We start from the raw sequence: 24,570 nt of genomic DNA, 5'->3' as shown, positions 1-24,570 counted from the left end.
CTACCTGAGCTAATCAATGAGCTTGGTAAAGTAGCAGGATACAAAATTAATGCACAGAAATCTCTTGCCTTCCTATACACTAATGATGAAATATCTGAAAGAGAAATTAAGGAAACACTCCCATTCACCATTGCAACAAAAAGAATAAAATACCTAGGAATAAACCTACCTAGGGAGACAAAAGACCTGTATGCAGAAAACAGTAAGACACTGATGAAAGAAATTAAAGATGATACAAACAGATGGAGAGATATACCATGTTCTTGGATTGGAAGAATCAATATTGTGAAAATGACTATACTTCCAAAAGCAATCTACAGATTCAATGCAATCCCTATCAAACTACCACTGGCATTTTGCACAGAACTAGAACAAAAAACTTCATAATTTGTATGGAAACACAAAAGACCCCAAATAGCTTAAGTAATCTTGAGAAAGAAAAATGGAGATGGAGGAATCAGGCTCCTGGACCTCAGACTATACTATGAAGCTACAGTAATCAAGACAGTATGATACTGGCACAAAAAGAGAAATGTAGATCAGTGGAACAGGATAGAAAGCCCAGAGATAAACCAATGCACATATGGTCACCTTATCTTTGATAAAGGAGGCAAGAATATACAATGGAGAAAAGGCAGCCTCTTCAATAAGTGGTGCTGGGAAAACTGGACAGCTACTTATAAAAGAATGAAATTAGAACGCTCCCTAACACCCTACACAAGAATAAACTCAAAATGGATTAAAGACCTAAATGTAAGGCCAGACGCTATCAAACTCTTAGAGGAAAACATAGGCAGAACACTCTACGACATAAATCACAGCAAGATCCTATTTGACCCACCTCCTAGAGAAATGGAAATAAAAACAAAAATAAATGAATAGGACCTAATGAAACTTCAAAGCTTTTGCACAGCAATGAAACCATAAACAAGACAAAAAGACAACCCTCAGAATGGGAGAAAATATTTGCAAATGAAGCAACTGACAAAGGATTAGTCTCCAAAATATACAAGAAGCTCATTCAGCTCGATATAAAAAAAAAAAACCAATCCATAAATGGGCAGAAGACATAAATAGACATTTCTCCAAAGAAGATATACAGATTGCCAACAAACACATGAAAGGATGCTCAACATCAGTAATCATTAGAGAAATGCAAATCAAAACTACAATGAGGTATCACCTCACACCAGTCAGAATGGCCATCATCAAAAAATCTACAAATAAATGCTGGAGCAGGTGTAGAGAAAAAGGAGCCCTCTTTCACTGTTAGTAGGAATGTAAATTCATACAGCCACTATGGAGAACAGTATGGAGGGTCCTTAAAAAACTAAAAATAGAACTACCATATGACCCAGCAATTCCACTACTGGGCCTGTACCCTGAGAATTCCATAATTCAAAAAGAGTCATGTACCACAATGTTCATTGCAGCAGTATTTATTATAGCCAGGACATAGAAGCAACCTAAGTGTCCATCAACAGATGAATGGATAAAGAAGATGTGGCTCATATATACAACGGAATATTACTCAGCCATAAAAAGAAATGAAATTGAGTTATTTGTAGTGAGGTGGATGGACCTAGAGACTGTCATACAGAGTGAAGTAAGTCAGAAAGAGAAAAACGAATACTGTATGCTAACACATATATATGGAATCTTAAAAAAAAAAAAAGTTCTGAAGCACCTAGGGGCAGGACAGGAATAAAGACGCAGATGTAGAGAATGGACTTGAGGACATGGGGAGGGGGAAGGTTAAGCTAGGGCGAAGTGAGAGAGTGGCATGGACATATATACACTACGAAATGTAAAATAGATAGCTAGTGGGAAGCAGCCGCATAGCACAGGGAGATCAGGTCAGTGCTTTATGCCCACCTAGATGGGTGGGATAGGGAGCGTGGGAGGGAGACACAAGAGGGAGGGGATATGGGGATATATGTATACATATAGCTGATTCACTTTTTTATACAGCAAAAACTAACATAACATTGTAAGGCAATTATACTCCAATAAAGATATAAAAAAACCCCACATAACTGCCACATGAACCATTTAGAAACAACACAGAACTAAATGGCCACTGCTTTAAACTGAATTACCAAGATGACGTAATCACAGTGAATGAGTAGGGAAAAGACCAACTCTCAAACATAAACAGATATAGAAGATAGATACCACCAGAGAGGGCTAATTGCTGTGCTGTTCTCTCAATAAAGAGAGAAAACGATTAAAAGATAAAAGGCAAATTTGTTTCCTTGACATGGGGAGAATAAGTAAACTCTCCAGATCTAAAAGCACACTTGTTGCAGAAAAAGCTGTTAAGAATATTCAACACGATTAATACAGCAGCCATGAACTCTCCATAAAAATACTACAATACAACAGAATCAACCAATTAGGAGTCAAATCAAAATAATGAACTCTGGAATGGAGACACTGTGATAAAAGGGTGCTGACTACTGTATCCATTTAATATAGAACAGATTCAAACTACTATGGGATTATAATTACACAACAGGATGCTACACTGTAAAAGAAGACATGGAGGGGAGGAAAGATGGGGAGAAGTATGCAAATGTCATCATTTATAGCAGAGAAGCCATATATACCATCAGAAATTGAAAAAATATATATTTGAAAGTCAACAATTCTTTTTGTTGAACTCTAATTTCTCTTTTCTCCATTCAATTCAGTTAAACTACATTTTATATGTACATGCAACTTCCAGTCCCCACCTTAAGTAAGCCTTCAAACACAGCCAGCATGACTAATGGTAGCACAATCCCTCATATGATGCAAGCTGAAGTTTACCGGGTCAACTATAAAGTGGTCTTGCCAAAAAAGGTTTAATCTGAATGTAATCAAGCCTTTAGATCTAACTTTCAGTTAAAAAAAGAGAGTAAGTTAAGTGAGACTTCAAAAAATAAACCAGACAGCCCATAATATGGGACACTTTACAACACACCTGGCCCAGGCTTTTCAAATTCAGTGTCAGGGGAAAGAGGTGGAACGGGGGACTTTTCTAGATTAAAATAAACTAAAAAGATGTAACTGTATGTGTTGCATGAATTTTGATTGGATCTTGATTCAAATGTTTAAAACAACCATAAAAAACATCTTGGGGATAATTGGAATGATTATAGACTTGGTATTAGATTATTTTAGGAAATTACTGTTAAATTTGTTAAGAACAAAAATGATACTATGTAGGAGAATATCCATATTTCAGGAGAGGCATGTTGAAATATCTGAGTGTAGTGTCATAATGTATGCAGCTTATATTCAATGGTTCAGGGGAAAATGCAAACATAGCAAAATGTTAATTACTGAACCTCAGTGGTATGTGTATAGGTATTCATTGTACTTTGCTTTCCACTTTTCTGTGTGCTTGAAACTTTTCATAATAAAAAGTGGTGGAGGAGGGCCTCCCTGGTGGCGCAGTGGTTGAGAGTCCGCCTGCCGATGCAGGGGATACGGGTTCGTGCCCCGGTCTGGGAGGATCCCATATGCCGCGGAGCGGCTGGGCCCGTGAGCCATGGCCTCTGGGCCTGCGCGTCCGGAGCCTGTGCTCCGCAACGGGAGAGGCCACAGCAGTGAGAGGCCTGCGTACTGGGAAAAAAAAAAATATATATATATATATATATATATATATATATATATATATATATATATATATATATATATATATATTTCAAAATATTGATTCTAGGTAGTGGGAATATGCAATATTATTACTGTCTTCTTTGTACATTTCTGTATTTAAGTAACTCCCAATTTTAACTGAATTATTTTAGGACTGAATGCAAGGAAGTAAAGACAGTATGTGTGCAAAACTCTTTGAAGAGTCTGACTCTGAAAGGAACAGAGAAATGAGCACCCATGTGGATCAAGGGAGGGTTATTTTTGCTTGAGAAACCTAAACATGTTTTAAGCCGGTAGAGAGAGGTTGCTGACGCAGAATAGAGGAGGACAATGAAAGGAGCCGGGAGAAGGGGACATCCAGAAGTGGGGAGCTGGACCTTCCACAGGAACAAGATGCTCCCTCCATCATAGCAGAAAGGGGACATCATCTGACAGTTTCAATTTCCTCAATGAAGTATCAGAGGAGAGTGGAGGATGGGGGTGTGGGAGGTTTCAGGGTAAAAGAGAAAGTGGGAAGGAGTCATTTCTGTGACAAGGAAAGCAATCCCCCAGAAGAAACTAGCAGGTGGTACTAGAGCCGGTTGAGGCTTGTGATCATCAATTCAACGTCAACCCAGCCAGCCCAAAAGTGTTTTTTCTCCCAGGACAGTCAGAGCTGCTCCATGCTGAAGGAAGGATGCAGAAGGTAGGCTGTGCAGGACAAGTACCAGCCAAGGCAGGAGCTGGAAAGGAGTCTCGTGGCTTCCAGCGCAGGGGCCTTCCTGCTGGACCAGGAGGGAAGGGATGCCTGAAGGGCAATGTGGCAGAAATGAGCTGGGTTGCAGCACAGAGCGTGGACATCCTGCACAGGGACTGGAGTGGCTGGCAGGGTCACACTGAGCACACGGCCCTAGGAGTGACCACGGGATGTGGGACAAGGCAGGCTGTGATGGTTCAGCATGTGTATCCCAAAGTCCTGAAGGCTTATGCAAGTCTGGGTGGAGAGGAATACCAGGACTCCACTAAATGAGCCACAGAAGCTCAGGAGCCTCTTACAGAGAGGACAGAAAGTGAGTGCTGAGTCTGGACTCTCCACAGAGCAGGGGCAGTGGGAAGCTACAAGGACTCAACTCCACCTCCTGGCCACACCTAGGGTGTGACCAGGATCCAGCTCCTATTCCAGGGGCCAAATGGAACAGCATCTTTGGGAGAGAGCCGGTTTTCATCAGAGTAAGAGAAAATTAGGAGTTGTTTTTGTTCTTTAATATAGACTTCCAGCACCCACCACTGGAGACTTGGATTCAATAGCTTTAAAAAAAAAAAAAAAAAAAAAACTCTCCAAGTGATTCACATTACCAAGCAAGTTTGGAAACCACTGTGTTAAATGATCCTAAAGACTTCGATTGCATAAAAGTAGACACACAGCAAATATGGAGCAAATACTTGTTGAACTGAATACAACTAAGTTTATATTTTTTACTAAGCATCATTAGGAAATCTTCGCATGTCATAGAGAATAGTATTAAAATAGCAACAAAAAAACCCCACTCCAGGCTGCTGCACAACCCTCATGAATGTGATTCCGAAGAACCACTAGTGTCACCAAGTGGCCACAGATTCGTGCTTCTCCCTCTCACCCCAACAGGGTCTGACAGTCCAAGTCCTTCAAAGGCTCTCTCTGTCCAACCAGGTAAATTTAGCATCTCGACGACCTAAAACTAACAAATAACTAAGACCACCCACCAGTCTTGTACCCCAACCAGACACAATCTACTCAAACTGTAAGAGAAAAAAAATCCCCTGAGCTACATTCCCGTAATCCTGCAAATTAGGTGACTACCTACACAAAGGTCCTTCCTTCTATCCTACAACACAACATTCTGTCCTCAAACAGCTAATGTTTGGATCAGATTTCTATGGTTTATTGTTATAACCAAATCACCCCAACCCTCTTCCCCTCAAAAACGTGCTCCTAAACTATTTTGAGATGAGAGAATAAACAATGTTTTTTGAACAGGGCCCTCCAACTGAATATTACATTATGGAAACGTGAAAATATTTGCTTATAAGGTTATAAGGGGCTTTGCTTTGCTGAGACAAAAACTCAATTTCCTCCTTCAATCATGGAACTCAAAATTTTAAAGATGAAAAGGCTAGAGCATGAGATGTCTCATATAAATTCTTTCTGCTCGGACACTATCCTTCATCTTCCAAGCACTTAACCAGTGTTTATTGGTCCTGCTTCCAACAAGAAGACACATGTTTTTGGAGGCACTGACTGCCGTGGTCAGTGAGCACACTACTTAGTCAAGAGCAGAAAACAGAGACTTATCTTCAAACTTCAACTGACATAACTGTCAACACTCCCCAAAAGCCTATAATAGCATTCTCTTGTTTTTTACGGTAGGTGTTTAAGTTTTCTTTTTCTTTCATTTGCTTGCATTGTATACTAAATGATCTATTCATTCTAATTTCTTTGAGGGAGGGTTTCTGTTCCCCATGGACACCAGCAAGCATGCTGCAACACACTAATAGACCTTGTAAAGAATATCAATAGCCCTAGGAACACCAGAAAATATCCCAAATCCATCCCTTCCCTCCATATCCACTGCTACCCTCCACCCCAGTCCAAGCCACCACTTAAAATTATCTAGAATATTACAATCGATTCCTGGCTCCAATACCATCAGTTTTTCACCCACCCAAGAGCCAAAGAAATCTTGTTAATCATACAAATGATGCCATGTCACTACCCATTCTAAAACCTTCCAAGGGACTTCCAATTGCATTTAGACTAAATTTAACTATTTATCATGGTCTCTCTACCTTCACCCTGGTCCCCCAAAATCTGCTCTCAACATAGCAGCTAGAGGGAGTTAGATCATGTTACTCCTTTGCTTGACACCTTCCAGAAGCTCCCTCAGAGCTTCCGCAGTGGCCACAAAGGCCCTACACAATCTAGAAATCCGTTATACTGGGACCCTATCTAGTACCATTCCCACCTAAACTCCTTACTCTTCCATGCTGGAATGTTCTTCCCCCATCTCCCTCACATTATTCATGCCTTGGCTCAACGGTCACCTCCTTAATGAGGCTTCACTGATCACGCTGAGACTGAAAACTCTTCCCCATGCCCACAGTCCCTAACTCCCTTTCCTTATTTTTTTCTCCTGACCACACAGCTGCATCTGACTTAATATAAATTCTACCAGTTTATTTACTGATCCACTAGAAGGCTCCGGGTATGCTCCAGGAATATGGATGGATGCTTCACGACGTATGGAATTTTGATCTGCTTTGTTCACTCTGTATCGCAAATGCCTAGAACAGTGCCTGGCATATAACAGGGGCTTAGTGAATATTATTGAATGAATGAATGAAGTGATTCTGCCTTCCCCGCCTACCTTCTCCCACTTGCTCATTCTAGCCAGAATGACATTCTCTCTGTTCCTCCAGCAGGCGAAGCTCATGCCCACTTCAGCACATTTTCTTCTGTGTGTAATGCTGTAGCCCCAACCATTCCACCCCAGGCACTCTCATAGCATACCTGAAATCACCTTGCTTATTCATGAGCCCACCTGTTTATTTTCTGTCTCTACCGCTGATATGGAATCTCCACAGCAGGAGCTTTGCGTTTTTCACAGCTGCTTCCCTGGTGCCAGTGATGGGCTTGGCACATAGTAGGTGCTTGGTAAATATCTGTTAGAGGTGGAACCAGCCAAGCTCATGTAGGTCTCAGCTTTTGCAAGTATAAAGTAAAAAGAAGATACTCTGACGCTCTCTTTGGGCTGAAGATACTCTAAGGTCTCTTTGGGCTCTTTATAAAATTCTGATTTTTCATTCTTGCAGCACAGTATAGTTTACAAGGAGCCCTCACTTCTGACAGCTCGCACAGAGATCTGGGAGGTAATTCACAGAGTTGTAATTATCCAGCTTTTGCATCTGAAAAAACTGCCCACTCTGAGGCTGGCCCAAGAGGCACAGCTATTAAATGGTGGAGCTGGGTCTAAATTCACAACTCTTTCAATGCCAATACAACGAATGCAAAATTAAACAGGATTTTCTATTCTTTACAAATAGGTTCAAGGAACTACAAATTTGCTGGTTTACTGCACATTCATCCAAAAAAGTATAGAATATGAATTTTTAATTGTTTTCCCCATTTTTCCATGAACATGCTGATAATCTGAGAATGAATGGTCAAACAATGCGAATAAACTTATCCATTCAGGACTTTTCTGATGGTTGAACATCTTGATTTGTATAAAAAACAGTCACATTTGAAGAACATACTCAGATCACTTGTTCCAGCTCACCAGTACTTGTGAAAGCACTGGGAGGTAGCTCTACAAGCACAGCTGCGAGGAATGTCCTACAGCAGTAAGTGGCGGTGAGGTGTGCCCGCACTCACTGACAGTAGAATGACTTTGCTAGATTGTGGTTTGGTTTTCAGAACACTCTGAAGGTCCCGACCCTGTGAAAACGTGGTCCTTGTGCCGAGCACACAGCCGCCCACACTGGCACGGGAGTCAGCAGTGAGGCTCCCCGCTCGCTGTTCCCGCCCGCCCGTTGACCAGGGCGCGGCCAAGGTGCACCGAGGGCAGAGGCAGCCCCGCCGCTCTCCCCCACCCGGGGACCTCGGGGGTCGGGGCAGCTCCCGCCGGACAGCGCGGCGCCGGAACGGGAAGGTCCCGGGGCAGGTCGCCGCGGAGCAGCCGGGGGCCCCTGCGGACCCCGCCCGTACCTCTGGCGCCCGCCTCACCGGTAGGTGGTCAGCAGCGCCTTGTTAACCAGCACGAGGAGGAAGGAGCAGGTCCCGTAGAAGAGTGCCGACAGTAGCTTGGCCACCCGGGAGGGCAGACGCGCGGAGGCGTGGTCCGTACCCGCGCCCTCGGCCTGGCGGCCTGCCGTCATGTCCCGCAGCCGCCAGTCTCGGCCGCACTCCGGCCCGCGCTGCCCCAGTTCCGTCCCCGCCCCCGGCCGGCGCGGGAGAGGGCGCGGCCGAAACAGGAAGGGCCACGGCGGGAACCCTGCAAGCCCGAGAGCCCTGCCGGGCGCCCCACGCTGCCGGCGCGGGAGGAGCGGGTTCGGCTGGAGTTCGTCCTCAAAAGCACCACTCTCAGTGTCTAAAAGGAGAACAGAGACGGGTTTGGGAGAGTTTAAAGACCCTACTTTATACTCCAAACTGCTGCCTTGGTGAGAAACGTTAAGACTTAGGGTTTGTTTTGCTTTCTTTTTTTCCCAATATTTTTAACTGACAATTTACATACAATGAAATGCAGATTTTATGAGTCCACAGTCGATGTTTTGACAAATGCACACACCCGTGTAACCACCCAAGTCAAAACATAGAACATGTACATCACCCCAAAAAGTGCCCTTTGTGTCCCATTGGTCGACCCCCCTAGGTTTGATTTGCCTTTTCAGAAAATTTATATAAATGAGCATGTACTCTTTCAAGGCTCTTTTCGCTTTTATTATTTTTGTGACTCACCCATGTTCGAGTCTTTTCATTGTTGAGTAGTACCACAATTTGTTTATCCATTCACTAGGTAGGTGGTGGGCATGTCTTGTTGTTTCCAGTTTAGGGCTATTACCAAAAAAATGCTTCCATGAACATTCGTGTACAAGATTTTGTGTGAACGTATATTTTCATTCATCTTCGGGAAATACGTAGGAGTGGAATGGCTAGGGGTATAGTGGGTGCAAAGTCTCCAGGCTTTTCTTGCTTCTGGGTGCTTTAAGGCAGGTTCTCCCCCTACCCATTTCTTTTCTACATGGGTGCATCTAAACATCGGGTTGTTGTTCATGTTAACTGAAGGAGGGCCTCCCAGAACTGCCTACTCTGACCAGTCTACCTGCTCTAGCATTTTTTCAATTAAATGTCCCATATTTTCATTCTAAATAATTAATTTTAAAAATCTGAAATTTCAACTTCTTAGAAAAGCTAAAGATTTCAAGTTAAATAGATATTTGAGCCTAATTATATCGATGCCATGCAATGGTTTTCTTTTGGAGTCACTGAACAACCAAAAACATTTTCAGTACTGATAAGAACTAAAGCAGAACTTCTGACAAATAACTAGCACTAAAAGAGCCAGAAAGGAAGAGTCTACATTACCCAAAACAGGAAAGGAACAAACACACATAAGACTGTTTAAAATAGAAAATAAATTCATATTCAAGTTGAACCCAAAAATCTGAACTTGGAAGTCATTTTGGTTAATTTCCTCAAAAAGATCAACTGTGTTTCCAGTGAGTCTCCAAATAAGTTTTGGCTGCAAAACAGTCACGCTTCCCCCACCCCCCCACCCTCCCCCCACCCCACACACACATGCTGCACAGCATGCAGGATCTTAGCTCCCAGACCAGGGATCAACCAGAGCCCCCTGCATTGGAAGCTCAGAGTCTTAACCACTGGACCACCAGGGAAGTCTAAGACTATTTTAAAGTCACTTTTAAAGACAGCCTTAATCATATTTGCATTTAATTTGCTTCTATATACATACTTCCAGGAACTTAAGTCACTGTCAAAATCTCATCCTTACTTTGTTTAAACCACAACTCACACTAAAGAGTTGCTTGTGAAATTCTTTTGCACAAAGCCTGCACAGGCTGAACCTTGCCATTGCAAGTAAACAACTAAAGATCTACCAAAAATAACTAATAAAAAAATTAAATTTGCTTGACTCAGAGAAGTAATCAGGCCCTGAGTGGATTCTATGGGTTTGACCCCAGATTCAACACATCCTGGATACAAGTGAAATGAAATCCCAGTTGCTGATTACCCTAATATAAAGCCTGGGATAGAGCTGGCAATAGTTTAATACTTTTTTACACCAGTATTTTTAACACTGTAATAATGAAACAGATGAGGAAGTTAAATGAATATCTATATTCTAAAAGGCCATAATTTTAAAGTAAGAAAAAGGAATCCACATGATGGTTCCAACTATGCTAAAATGATGCCTGGAATGAGACTGGAATGAAATATAAAATGCACCAAAATAATGATGGGAGAATGTATGGCTATAGTTGACATTTCTTTCCATCTTTAGATTTTTATATTATGGCTATTATATTTTTAAAAAGAAAAACAAATTATAAAGGGTTTAAGAATGAACATGTACTTTAAACTGTAAATTAAAATAAGTTTTTATTCAAAGCATCTTTTAAAATTACAGCATGTTTATTCTTATGCTGTTAACTCTGCCAAACTACAACTTAGCCATATGAAGCATAAAACACTTCAAAAATCTGAATGTAAACCACATTTTTAAAACAAAAAGCAGTGTTAACACACCTCAAATTTTAGATGCCAATGTATTTTGTCCAAGTATACAGCTTATATCAAAAAAGAACATTTTAAATATTTCTAGAGTAAATAGTTGTAATAATTTCTTAAAACTTCCAATTATACAAATAAAAAGTTTGTGAATATAACTATTATAGTTGGCAAAAGCTGACAGGATAAACAAACAAAAACTCTTACTTTTGAAGGCCTTAAATTTTATTATCTGTGAACTGGCAAGTATTTGTATTTTTTAAATTCTTACTGCACTTCCTTCTTTAGGTAAATTCACCAAATTTTAAATTTCCCAAGACTGACGACGCTTTTTAAATTCACTTAAGTCATATTTGAGAGGAAAAATTCTAGAGAAAAATGTTGAAACCTAACCCAAGAAAATTCAGATACTATAGTCTCTCTTACTTGCTCATTAAGTGCTCCAAGTTAAATTTCTATATACCAGATTACAAACAAAATTCTTAAACCATTACAAATATAAATTCTCTTGTTACAAAAAAAAAAACAACACAATCCCTCAAGATTTGTAATTTACTGTACAGAGGAATTACATTTTTAAAGTATGTCCTCATCATACACATTATTTGTTACTATCATCTTTCATACTTTTGCTCCATTTCAAGACATTTACATACCTCCCCTTCCCCATGGCTACATATTTTAAACTATCTGTGTACTGCAACACGTTGGGATTTTGAGATAAAGAAGCCTACATTTTAGATAATGTTTAACCTATATCTGTAGGCTACTACTTCAATACAAAACAGAAACAAAAGGCGCTGAAGAGCCCATATTTCCCTCTCTTATTCTGAAGTTTACTCCAATTAAGCAATCTATGAAATTACCATGCTATGATGTTATTTAGTTTCTGCTTAAAACAAGTTAAAATGGTGGAGGCTTATGCCTACATAAAGGAGGTGAACTACTCAGCTCTTGATTTTTCTATTCATGCTTCAGTACATAAAGTGGTGTTTAAAAACTTCATCTATTTTGGAAAAAATGATTTAAAACCACCACACAAGTTAACACACTTGCAGTTAAAACTATTCCAGAAGCCTACTTATTTGAGTCGCTAATATTTTCTGCAGTGTTTAACTGATAGCTAAATTTAGTGAACACAAAATAGCTTGGCATGTTATTCTGAAGTAAAGCAAGAAGGTGGCTTTATGCACTGAAAATATAAATAGGAGGCTTCCATTTGCTAATAATTCTAAACAAGCAGTACATTTAAATTTAGTGTTTGCTAACAAAGGATCTAAAACAGTTCACTACAAAACAACCCTGTAGATGTCCCTTTTATTAAAAAAATCCAACTGCCAAATCTCATTACAGGGCCCATAATATTTTTAAAAAATACCAATTACCAAGTTACCTAGACTTTGCAAGATTAATCATTCAATTTCAGCAAATGAGAAACATGAAATGTGCAAAAGGTCCCAAGTTAACAAGCTAAGGGTGCCGAGTGCTTTCAAACCTAAATATCACAGTGAGTTGTAAAGCCTCAGAAAGATAGAATAAGACTGATTTTACTCCAATTTTGAAAATTCTGAACTGTTCATCTTACCAAGATCTTCAAATACCTATTTTCTTCCAAAGTCGGTAAGTTAGAAAGTCTTCCGAAATAGTCAGTTTTCCATTTCTCTAGTCTTATTAGGCACACTATTTTGCAATTTAAAAATATATATCTTACACACATCTTATACTTTCTTGCTTGTTTCAGTGTTTACAGTATTGTTAAACATACTAATATACATTGTTAAAAATGATCTTATAAATAATCTATTTAAACCTTCTTTGGCTACATGTACCATTCTTTTTTTTTTTTTCATACAAGTGTCTTATTCAGAAAGTGCTTCCTGTGAGAACTGCTTCCAATGAATGCATTAAACTTGCAAAATCTAGCTTCCCACAATATGTAGTTTTCTACCCTGTACTAGACGTCCCATATTTACAATATGTTAAACTTTACAAGAAATCCAATACCATATAAAAAAAGTGCAATTCTCTCTCACCCCATATTCTGGGGCAATGACATTCTTCATAAATTTCTACAGAATAGCAGCCTATGATAAGCAAATAAGGTGCTTAGCTTACGCCCAAGGATCTACTTTTTAAGTACGCTGGGCAGTACTTTTGTACAGTGGAAAGAGTCAGTGTTCTGGCTACTGGCGGAGCGGCGCTCCCGTCAAGTTTGCGAGCTCGATGAGAGCGAGGGCTCCGTGCAGGCGCTCCCGCTGCTCCTGCAGACGCCGCTGGGCACCACTCTTCTCATCGTCCTCCTCGTCAGACTGAAGGTACTCCAGAGGGTCCTGCTGCTCCTGATCTGCCTTCTGAACCAGCTTTCCTTTCAAGGTGGGAGTACGCTGCTCTCGTGTTTCCCAGTACCTATATGAAATGCATCCGTATTACTTATACAGTATATATAACATTCTCAAATGTTCACTTTTCTTTAAAGAAAAAAAAAGGGGAGGTCTTTCCTACAGTATTATTTTGTGTTTCAGTTTATAAAGTTATAAAGGGATTTCACATACATTACATGTTTTTCCATAACAGAGGAAAAAATTCAAGTTCAAGAAGTTGAAGGACTTGCTCAGAATAACAAAATCAACAAGTGGCAGTTCTGGGTCTTATACTCAACTCTCTAGTCACGTGTTTTTGTCATTAAACTATAGCTGCCTTAAAGATCATATGTGAAATGGACTAGAATAAAATATAGAAACAGTAGAATAATCATTAGAAACCCATTTATTCTATCCACAGAGGAATGATGGCTGCTGACAGAGTTAACTATGAGGAAGTTTAAACCCACAAAATAGGACAAATGGATTAATATGTGTAACACATAGAGCTTACTCAAAAATTTAAGAGCACCATCATTTTCTATTACGTAGCCAACTGATAATTCACAAGAGAAAATACAAATGTTCCACCTTCTTTGATAACCAAAGAAAGGCATATTTAAATGACAGTACCATTACCTACAAAAATGTCCATTCAAAGACTTGTATATTCATGTTCATAGCAGCTTTATTTGTAATAGCCAAAAACAACATAAAGGCCCATCAAGAGGTGAATTAATAAATAAATGGAGGTGCATCCATATAACAGATTACTGCACAGCAATGAAAAGGAATGAAATGATACACTCAACAACATGATGACTCTCAAAATAATTATGCTGGTTGAAAGAAGCCAGACGAACAAGTACATACTATATGACTCCATTTGTATAAAACTCTAGAAAATGTGAACTAACTATAGTGACAGAAAGCAGATCAGTCAGTGTCCTTTGGGGTGGAGGAGGGCAGGGAGATGCAGGGACAACGGATTACAAAGAGACATGAGGAAGCCTGTGAAAGTGATGGGTAAGTTCACTATCGTGATATTGGTGACGGTTTCACAGGTGTCTACATATGTCAAAACGCACCAGATTATACACTTTAAATATGTACAATTTATTGTGTGCCAATTATACCTCAATAAAGCTGTTTTTAAAATTACATACCAAAAAAAAATACAATTACCAGATTTCAGGAAATCCAGACTACTCAAACTAGAAAAGTTTTGGAAATACTCAGAAGTATAAAAAGACAAATGCAAACAGTTCAGTATGACTTGAAGGACAACTAAAAAAGGAAAATAGCAAAATAGCAAAATACCTTAGCAAGGTCAGCAAGGACTGGGTAATGAAGGGCTTTGAATGCTATAATAAAGGACTTAGACTTAATATTGAGCATCATATTAGCATTTTAGAAAGACTCCTCTGGCAGCAGCATGGAGAATGGATTGAGAAGACTGAAGTGGCTGAATCTGATAATTGTTAAGGAAGTAGAATCCATAGGTTGGTCACTGAGTAGATGGGAGAAAAAGAAGATAAACACAAGGATGACTAATAAGTTTCTGGCTTGGGCAAAATTAGATATAATGGGGCAGTGGGGGCCAGGCAGGAGGAAGAGAGAGGAAGGAAGTGATGCAGTACTCAGGACAAACATATTTCCTGCCCTTGTGGAGCTTACGATCCAGCAGGGAAGATAGCCACTGAACAAGTAAATGTGTGAAGGAGGTTTTGAGAGGGAAAATACAATGTGTTTTAAAAGCATCTATTAAGTGCATTTAACCTTGTTTGTTTTGGGGGTTAGTGGGCAGGTTAGGGAAGAACTTCCTGAAGTGGTGTTTAACCTGAGTAAGAAATGAAGAACGAGCAGAGTGGCTAAATGAAGAGGGAAGTGAGCACAAAGGCCTGGAAACAACAGCAATAGTGCTGTTGAGAGACAAGGAGCCCAGGTGGCTGGAGACAGCTGTGTTGCTAGAGGGAGGCAGAGCCACAGCAACACAATTAGGGATTCTAGACTTTATCCTCAGTACAGAGGAAGCCAGTGAAGCTGGGGAGCGGCAGTCAGCTGCTGCTGGTGTGTATGTGATAGATGACTCCTTAAATCAAAATATCCTTAGAGAAATGTTTTTATACTGGTCCCCTTGTTGCCATTAGAAAAAATTAAACTGGGTGCTTTTTGGAATTTTACTTTAGAATAACATCTAGTCTCTATCCCTCTAATAATCAACACGTAGCTAAAACCAATATAAAGAAAATGAAGAGGGACTGCATTAATGACAAATGAAATAGAATACATAAAAAACATTCTTTTCAAATGGGGTAAACTCTTGCTTTTAAAATAAATTGTGGTCTGAGCACTCAGACTAATTAATATCATATAGTAGTTTTCTATCACACAGATCCAAATGAAACTCCTAACAATTCTGTGGTTTCAGGAAACAGAGTGCCATTTCAAGTTATTTTATAAAATGTGTAGAAAAGCAACTTATTTAAACTGAAAGAACTGTCAAAGTCCCCAACTTCAACCCCCACACTGGGCAGTGTTCTGCAGTAGACTCCAGAGAGAGCCTTACTTTGCCAACCACTCGGCGGCAGCCTGGTTGTCCACAGCCTGGGGCTTACTGAGAGCATCTGTGGGCTCCTCTCGCTTCAGCCTGGCATAAGGGTGCTTCGGACAGTGGCGGTTTGCATGGGTGAATCTGCTTAGGCAGCCTTCAAAACACAGAAGGAAACAGTTATCAGAATCTGGACATCCAGCGGACATGGAAAATGTTCAGTTTCTCTGGTATCCGAGAAAAATAAATTAAGATGATGAAATTTATCATTCTATAACTTGAGGAGAAAAAAAAAATAACCCTAAGCTGATATTATCAATGCCACTGAGAGGAATGTGAAGACGGTTCTTTCACCTTGGTCATCACAATGTAAATGCATTCAACCCCACTGGAAAGTGATTTATTAGCACAAGTCATAAAAATGTTCAAAATCTCTGACCCAGGAATTTTATTCTTGGACTCTATCATAAAAAAACATCCCAAAGGTAAACAAAAGTTTAAGTAGGAAAACATGCCCCTCATGTTTGTTGGTAACAAGCAAATTTTAAAAACAAATTAAATATTTAATAACTAACATTGAGGCAATCGTTCATATGCTAACACATATATATGGAATCTTAAAAAAAAAAATGGTACTGATGAACCTAGTGGCAGGGCAGGAATAAAGACGTAGACATAGAGAATGGACTTGAGGACACGGGGTGGGAGGGGAAAGCTGGGGCGAAGTGAGAGTAGCATGGACATATATACACGACCCAATGTAAAATGGTTGGCTAGTGGGAAGCAGCAGCATAGCACAGGGAGATCAGCTCTGTGGTCTGTGACCACCTAGAGGGGTGGGATAGGGAGGGTGGGAGGGAGGCTCAAGAGGGAGGGGATGTGGGGACATGTGTATGCACATGGCTGATTCACTTTGATGTACAACAGAAACTAACACAGTATTGTGAAGCAATTATACTCCAGTAAAGATCTATTTAAAAAAAAGAAAACCATGGAGCAACAGAACAAAACTGTACTGGATTTCAAATATAACTGTGTAAAAATGTACATAAGAAAAACAGCTTAAGAAACTATGAAATTACCAACAGTAGCAGTGTTGAGCTGGTAAAATCCACCCCACCCCCGCTCCTGTACTGAAAATTTCGACAATAATGTGCTTCTTTCAGTTTAACAGTTAAAAAGTTTAAAACCAAAGTAAAAGCCTACTCTAAAGGTTGTATTTACTTGTATAGATTTTTCTACAGCATACAACTGGATATAGCATTTTTAATTGCCCTTTAAGATTTTCACCTAAAAAGAATATTTAAAAATCAGTCATTTCCTGGAAATCGAGCATGGATCACAATTAACAAGGAAGAAAACTTATGAGGTTTGATTAAATCTTTATCAAAAATCTCACTTCCCCAAAATTCAAGCAAAAGATATTCTAACTTTTAACTCCCAACTAGCTATTCCATAAACTTAACTCCTAACACCATACCATTTTCTGAACAAACAAAAGGTTTTTCTCCGGTGTGAAGACGCTGATGGGTTTTGAGCTGTCCACTTTGAACGAAGGCTTTTCCACAGTCTGGATAGTCACACAGATAGGGTCTCTCACCTTAGTAGACAGATGGTATATATTATTTCTGAGACAATAAGGTGAGAAGGGGAAGGGGCAGGGAGAGAGAATCAACCTTTATATAAGTTACGACTGCAAACAACAATAAAACATGTCACAGCCTCTGCAGAGCTGCAGGTGGAAGTGCTAAGGGCACACTTAGATGATATGAAGCATCTATCCACTTGGAAGCCCAATATTTTCTTTAGGCGTTGAGCTTTTAGGTACCCAGGTTCAAATCCTTAAAGTTATCATCTTCAACTTATTCCACATTTTCACCCCACAATCCAAATCGCTAGCTCTTGCTGATTCTTTAACATGTCTGCCACTCCTGCCTTCCCACTGCCACCTCCCCTGGTCAGACTGGTAGCCCCTCCCACCTAGAATGAACCCTGGCAGGCCTCTAGTCTCTGACCTGCACAGCACTTCCAGAATAGCTGCCATGCAACTACCCTCTAAAATTACCCCAAACCCTACTATACTCCTTGAACAACTGAAAATTATCTGCTGACTTTTAAATGGTCCTCTAATACCTGCACTATAGCTACTAGGTTAGGGAGTGGGGTTTATCTTTACTTCCCTCTTGGAGATTCATTCCAGCCATGAGGCAGTTCCCCATCTTCTACTCCTTGAAATCCCTATCTTTTCTGCCCATTCAAATCTTCCCAATCCTGTAGTCTCAGTAAAACTCCTCCCTACCCCCCAACCCCCACCTCCAAATATTAAGCTACATATCCCTTCACTAACTTAGTGTCCTATGTTGTTTATGTATCATGGTACCCTCCTTATACAAAGATGCGTAACACCTTGTACTCCATTTCAATTCCTATATACAACACAGTGCTAGGCTAAAGAAGGTACTCAAAAAGGTTGTTTTTCAATCATAATTAAACTTATTATTCCTTGAATAAACATTCTTTGGTTAACAATTATATACTGGTTCTTCCCATATGACTCAAAGAACAGTAATGAGTCTTCCCTAAATTTCTCATTATTTACAAATGTACTAAACGAATGTGACAGTTGGACACAAGTTAATAAACATAGGATAAAGTAAGACAAAAGCTTTTTACAAAGCATATACTATTAGAGCTTAACTACAGCATGGAGATCTTTGGCTCAGTTCCCTGGCATACAGTGTAGTAAGCCTGGAAGTACTGGGTGACACACAATGGATTAGTGGTAGATCGGACTGGGACTCAGGCACCTTCTTATTATGCCACATGGTCTTGAATCTTGGCAACTGATTTCACACTAGCAACATGTACTCTACAGCTGTGTACCAGTTATTTGGGGTTATTTCAGACTAAGTAGATTGAAAAAATACAAAAATTCTCAAAATCAGATATTCATTCAGTAATAGTTTTACTGAATAATCTAAAGTCAAAACATCTTGGCCACTTAGTTTATAATGATTCAAAATTAAAATTTTACCCTTTTTCAGGGATTTAGCTAAGAAAACTGTATTCTAGCATACCATTAAAATATATCTTTTCGGGCTTCCCTGGTGGCGCAGTGGTTGAGAGTCCGCCTGCCGATGCAGGGGACACGGGTTCGTGCCCCGGTCCGGAAGGATCCCACATGCCGCGGAGCGGCTAGGCCCGTGAGCCATGGCCACTGAGCCTGCACGTCCGGAGCCTGTGCTCCGCAACGGAAGAGGCCACAACGGTGAGAGGCCCGCGTACGGCAAAAAAAAAAAAAAAAAAAAAAAAAATATATATATATATATATATCTTTTCAAAAACAGAAAGAAAAAAGAAACAGGTGATGACCATAAACATAGTGGAACAAACAGGGGACTAAGGGTTAAAAGCCCAAGTTCTAGACCCATACTGACCAACAGAAATAGAATGAGAACCACTTATGGTAGCCACATTAACAAAGTAAAAAGAAACAGGTGAAATTAATTGATAATATACTTCATTTAACCCAATATATCTAAAATTCTATCATTTCAATTTGTAATCATTATCAAAAATTATTAAAGATATCATTTACTCTCTTTTTTTCATACTAAGTGTATTTTAAACATCCTGCTCATCTCAATTTAGACTAGCCACATTTCAAGTGCTCAACAGCCACATGTGCTACTATACTGGCCAGTGTAGTTCTAGACTTAAGGGTATGAGAAGCTGTAAGTCAGTGGTAATTGGGTGTTTTTGTGCCTCAGTTTCCTCATCTGTAAATTATTTGATATCACTATTAGAACCATATGGCTCCTTCTGGGTGGGACCAACTTTATCTATGGAAAGAACAAGGCCCTCTTTATATTATCTTTTTGCTCTCTATATGGTATTTTTTTTTTTTTTTTTTTGTGGTACGCAGGCCTCTCACTGTTGTAGCCTCTCCCATTGTGGAGCACAGGCTCCGGACGCACAGGTTCAGCGGCCATGGCTCAGGGGCCCAGCCGCTCCGCGGCATGTAGGATCTTCCTGGACCCGCGTCCCCTGCATCGGCAGGCGGACTCTCAACCACTGCGCCACCAGGGAAGCCCTCTATATGGTATTTTTATGGTATTTTAAATTCAAGTATAACTTCTCTACACAAAAAAAGATGTATGATAGTCTTGGGATAGCTACCTACAATACATTTAATTCTGAAAAATTATACTTCACCTTAGATTTAATAGTTAGGTCAAATACCCTGAGGACTCTAGAAATTCTATTAAAAATTTGACTATAACTGATACAGGATTTGGCCTACAAATCAGTTTTAGCAATTATACAGACAACTTAAGGGCATATCAAGTAAAATTCGGGTGCATAGAAGGATAGAACCAAATTTAGTAATAACATTTCTGTGTCAACTACATTAATTACCATGATAACTTTGGAAATAACACGGTATCAATGTTCAGAAAACTATCCCTCCCCACCAAAAGAGAAGCTGACTACACAGTGCCTGTTTTTAAAACTTTACAATAAGGAAATGTAAGGTAACTAAAAATTAATTTATAGGCCCAAACATCAAATCAGCTTTCAGTTAAGTATCACTTTTGGCATTCTCTAAAATTTGCTCAACTTACCTGTATGAGTCCGTTTGTGAGCCTGGAGCGATTTCTCCCGTGGAAACACCCTATTACAGATGTTACAACGTATTCTGCTGGACGAATGCTCTCCTTCATTTATTAAATCCCGTACAGTATCTGCTCTGGGTCTACCACGTCGGATTCCATCCTGTTAACAATGTGCATAAACATTAAAATAATTTCTTGGACTCCACTCATTAAAACAAAATATCATAATACAGGTATACCTTACTTATTACGCTTCACTTATTTTTTCAATTTTTGAATTTTATTTTTTATACAGCAGGTCCTTATTAGTCATCAATTTTATACACATCAGTGTATACATGTTAATCCCAATCGCCCAATTCATCACACCACAAACCCACACCCCCCACCACTTTCCCCCATTGGTGTTCATACATTTGTTCTCTACATCTGTGTCTCAATTTCTGCGCTGCAAACCGGTTCATCTGTACCATTTTTCTAGGTTCCATATATAGGCATTAATATATGATATTTGTTTTTCTCTTTCTGACTTACTTCACTCTGTATGACAGTCTCTAGATCCATCCACATCTCTACAAATGACCCAATTTCGTTCCTTTTTATGGCTAAGTTATATTCCATTGTATATATGTACCACATCTTCTTTATCCATTCGTTTGTCAATGGGCATTTAGGTTGCTTCCATGATCTGGCTATTGTAAACAGTGCTGCAATGAACACTGGCATGCAAGTGTCTTTTTGAGTTATGTTTTTCTCTGGGTATATGCCCAGTAGTGGGATTGCTGGATCATATGGTAATTCTATTTTTAGTTTTTTAAGGAACCTCCATACTGTTCTCCATAGTGGCTGTATCAATTAACATTCCCACCAACAGTGCAAGAGGGTTCCCTTTTCTCCACACCCTCGCCAGCATTTGTTTGTAGATTTTCTGATGATGCCCATTCTAACTGGTGTGAGGTGATACCTCATTGTAGTTTTGATTTGCATTTCTCTAATAATTAGTGATGTTGTGCAGCTTTTCATGTGCTTCATGGCCATCTGTATGTCTTCTTTGGAGAAAGATCTATTTAGGTCTTCTGCCCATTTTCGGATTGGGTTGTTTGATTTTTAATATTGAACTGCATGAGCTGTTTATATATTTTGGAGATTAATCCTTTGTCCGTTGATACGTTCGCAAATATTTTCTCCCACTCTGAGGGTTGTCTTTTCGTCTTGTTTATGGTTTCCTTTGCTGTGCAAAAGCTTTGAAGTTTCATTAGGTCCCATTTATTTGTTTATTTATTTATTTATTTCCATTGCTCTAGGAAATGGATCAAAAAAGATCTTGCTGTGGTTTATGTCAAAGAGTGTTCTTCCTATGTTTTTCTCTAAGAGTTTTATAGTGTCCGGTCTTATATTTAGGTCTCAAATCCATTTTGAGTTTATTTTTGTGTATGGTGTTAGGGAGTTTTCTAATTTCATTCTTTTAAATATAGCTGTCCAGTTTTCCCAGCACCACTTATTGAAGAGACTGTCTTTTCTCCATTGTATATTCTTGCTTCCTTTGTCATATATTAGTTGACCATAGGTGTGTGGGTTTATCTCTGGGCTTTCTATCTTGTTCCACTGATCTGTGTTTCTGGTTTTGTGCCAGTACCATATTGTCTTGATTACTGTAGCTTTCTACTATAGTCTGAAGTCAGGGAGTCTGATTCCTCCAGCTCCGTTATTTTCCCTCAAGACTGCTTTGGCTATTTAGGGTCTTTTGTGTCTCCATACAAATTTTAAGATTTTTTGCTCTACTTCCAAAAAACATGTCATTGGTAATTTGATAGGGATTGCATTGAATCTGTACATTCCTTTGGGTAGTATAGTCATTTTCACAATATTGATTCTTCCAATCCAAGAACATGGTATATCTCTCCATCTCTTGGTATCATCTTTAATTTCTTTCATCAGTGTCTTATAGTTTTCTGCATAGAGGTCTTTTGTCTCCCTAGGTAGGTCTATTCCTAGGTATTTTATTCTTTTTATTGCAGTGGTAAATGGGAGTGTTTCCTTAATTTCTCTTTCAGATTTTTCCTCATTAGTGTATAGGAATGCAAGAGATTTCAGGGCATTAATTTTGTATCCTGCAACTTTGCCAAATTCGTTGATTAGCTCTAGTAGTTTTCTGGTAGCATCTTTAGGATTCTCTATGTATAGTATCATGTCATCGGCAAACAGTGACAGTTTTACTTCTTTTCCGATTTGTATTCCTTTTATTTCCTTTTCTTCTCTGATTTCCGTGGCTAGGAATTCCAAAACTATGTTGAATAATAGTGGTGAGAGTGGACATCCTTGTCTTCTTCCTGATCTTAGAGGAAATGCTTTCAGTTATTCACCATTTAGAATGATGTTGGCTGTGGGTTTGTCATATATGGCCTTTATTATGTTGAGGTAGGTTCCCTCTATGCCCACTTTCTGGAGAGTTTTTACATAAATGGGGCTTGAATTTTGTCAAAAGCTTTTTCTGGATCTATTGAGATGGTCATATGATTTTTCTTCTTCAATTTGTTAATATGGTGTATAACATTGATTGATTTACTTATATTGAAGAATCCTTGCATCCCTGGGATAAATACCACTTGATCATGGTGTATGATCCTTTTAATGTGTTGTTGGATTCTGTTTGCTAGTATTTTGTTGAGGATTTTTGCATCTATGTTCATCAGTGATATTGGTCTGCAATTTTCTTTTTTTGTAGTATCTTTGTCTGGTTTTGGTATCAGGGTGACGGTGGCCTCATAGAATGAGTTTGGATGTGTTCCTCCCTCTGCTATATTTTGGAGGAGTTTGAGAAGGATAGGTGTTAGCTCTTCTCTAAATGTTTGATAGAATTCACCTGTGAAGCCATCTGGTCCTGGACTTTTGTTTGTTGGAAGATTTTTCATCACAGTTTCAATTTCATTACTTGTGATTGGTATATTCATATTTTCTATTTCTTCCAGGTTCAGTCTTGGAAGGTTATACCTTTCTAAGAATTTGTCCATTTCTCCCAGGGTGTCCATTTTATTGGCATAGAGTTGCTTGTAGTAGTCTCTTAGGATGCTTTGTATTTCGGCAGTGTCTGTTGTAACTTCTCCTTTTTCATTTCTAATTTTATTGACTTGAGTCCTCTCCTTCTTTTTCTTGATGAGTCTGGCTAATGGTTTATCAATTTTGTTTATCTTCTCAAAGTACCTGCTTTTAGTTTTATTGATCTTTGCTATTGTTTTCTTTGTTTCTATTTCATTTATTTCTGCTCTGATCTTTATGATTTCTTTCCTTCTGCTAACTTTGGGTTTTGTTTGTTCTTCTTTCTCTAGTTCCTTTAGATGCAAGGTTAGATTGTTTATTTGAGATTTTTCTTGTTTCTTGAGGTAGGCTTGTATAGCTATAAACTTCCCTCTTAGAACTGCTTTTGCTGCATCCCATAGGTTTTGGATCATCGTGTTTTCATTGTCATTTGTCTCTAGGTATTTTTTGATTTCCTCTTTGATTTCTTCAGTGATCTCTTGGTTATTTAGTAACATATTGTTTAGCCTCCATATGTTTGTGTTTTTTACATTTTTTTCCCTGTAATTGATTTCTAATCTCATAGCGCTCTGGTCAGAAAAGATGCTTGATATGATTTCATTTTTCTTAAATTTATTGTGGCTTGATTTGTGACCCAAGATGTGATCTATCCTGTAGAATGTTCCATACGCACTTGAGAAGAAAGTGTAATCTGCTGTTTTTGGATGGAATGTCCTATAAATAGCAGTTAAATCTATTGGGTCTATTGTGTCATTTAAAGCTTGTGTGTCCTTGTTAATTTTCTGTCTGGATGATCTGCCCATTGGTGTAAATGAGATGTTAAAGTCCCCCACTATTATTGTGTTACTGTCGATTTCGTATTTTAGAGCTGTTAGCAGTTGCCTTATGTATTGAGGTGCTCCTATGTTGGGTGGATATATATATATAATCATTATATCTTCTTCTTGGATTGATCCCTTGATCATTATGTAGTGTCCTTCCTTGTCTCTTGTAACATTCTTTATTTTAAAGTATATTTTATCTGATATGAGTATTGCTACTCCAGCTTTCTTCTGATTTCCGTTCGCATGGAATATCTTTTTCCATCCCCTCACTTTCAGT

The 24,570-nt window shown here is 39.1% G+C and overlaps 2 protein-coding genes across 4 annotated transcripts in view; both read right to left on the bottom strand.

The window, feature by feature from the left end:
• SLC35D2 (solute carrier family 35 member D2) overlaps positions 1-8,588 on the bottom strand; it is a 51,643-nt gene extending 43,055 nt beyond the window's left edge. For all 3 annotated transcript variants that reach the window (XM_081236950.1, XM_081236951.1, XM_081236952.1), the window contains exon 1: positions 8,384-8,588. In XM_081236950.1, coding sequence (XP_081093076.1) covers positions 8,384-8,535 — 152 coding nt within the window. In that variant the 5' untranslated portion in view covers positions 8,536-8,588. The remainder of the gene's footprint in view (positions 1-8,383) is intronic.
• Positions 8,589-10,791: 2,203 nt separating this feature from the next.
• ZNF367 (zinc finger protein 367) overlaps positions 10,792-24,570 on the bottom strand; it is a 29,264-nt gene continuing 15,485 nt past the window's right edge. The window contains exons 2-5 of the mRNA XM_081236949.1: positions 20,443-20,593; positions 17,298-17,417; positions 15,836-15,974; positions 10,792-13,312 (exon numbers count right to left, since the gene is read on the bottom strand). Of these exons, the coding sequence (XP_081093075.1) occupies positions 13,090-13,312; positions 15,836-15,974; positions 17,298-17,417; positions 20,443-20,593 (633 nt within the window). The 3' untranslated portion in view covers positions 10,792-13,089. The remainder of the gene's footprint in view (positions 13,313-15,835; positions 15,975-17,297; positions 17,418-20,442; positions 20,594-24,570) is intronic.

This window comes from Mesoplodon bidens (genome assembly GCF_964165515.1).
Source record: "Mesoplodon bidens genome assembly, chromosome: 6".
Classification (NCBI taxonomy): domain Eukaryota; kingdom Metazoa; phylum Chordata; class Mammalia; order Artiodactyla; family Ziphiidae; genus Mesoplodon; species Mesoplodon bidens.
This window is presented reverse-complemented; position numbering and strand designations above follow the sequence as displayed.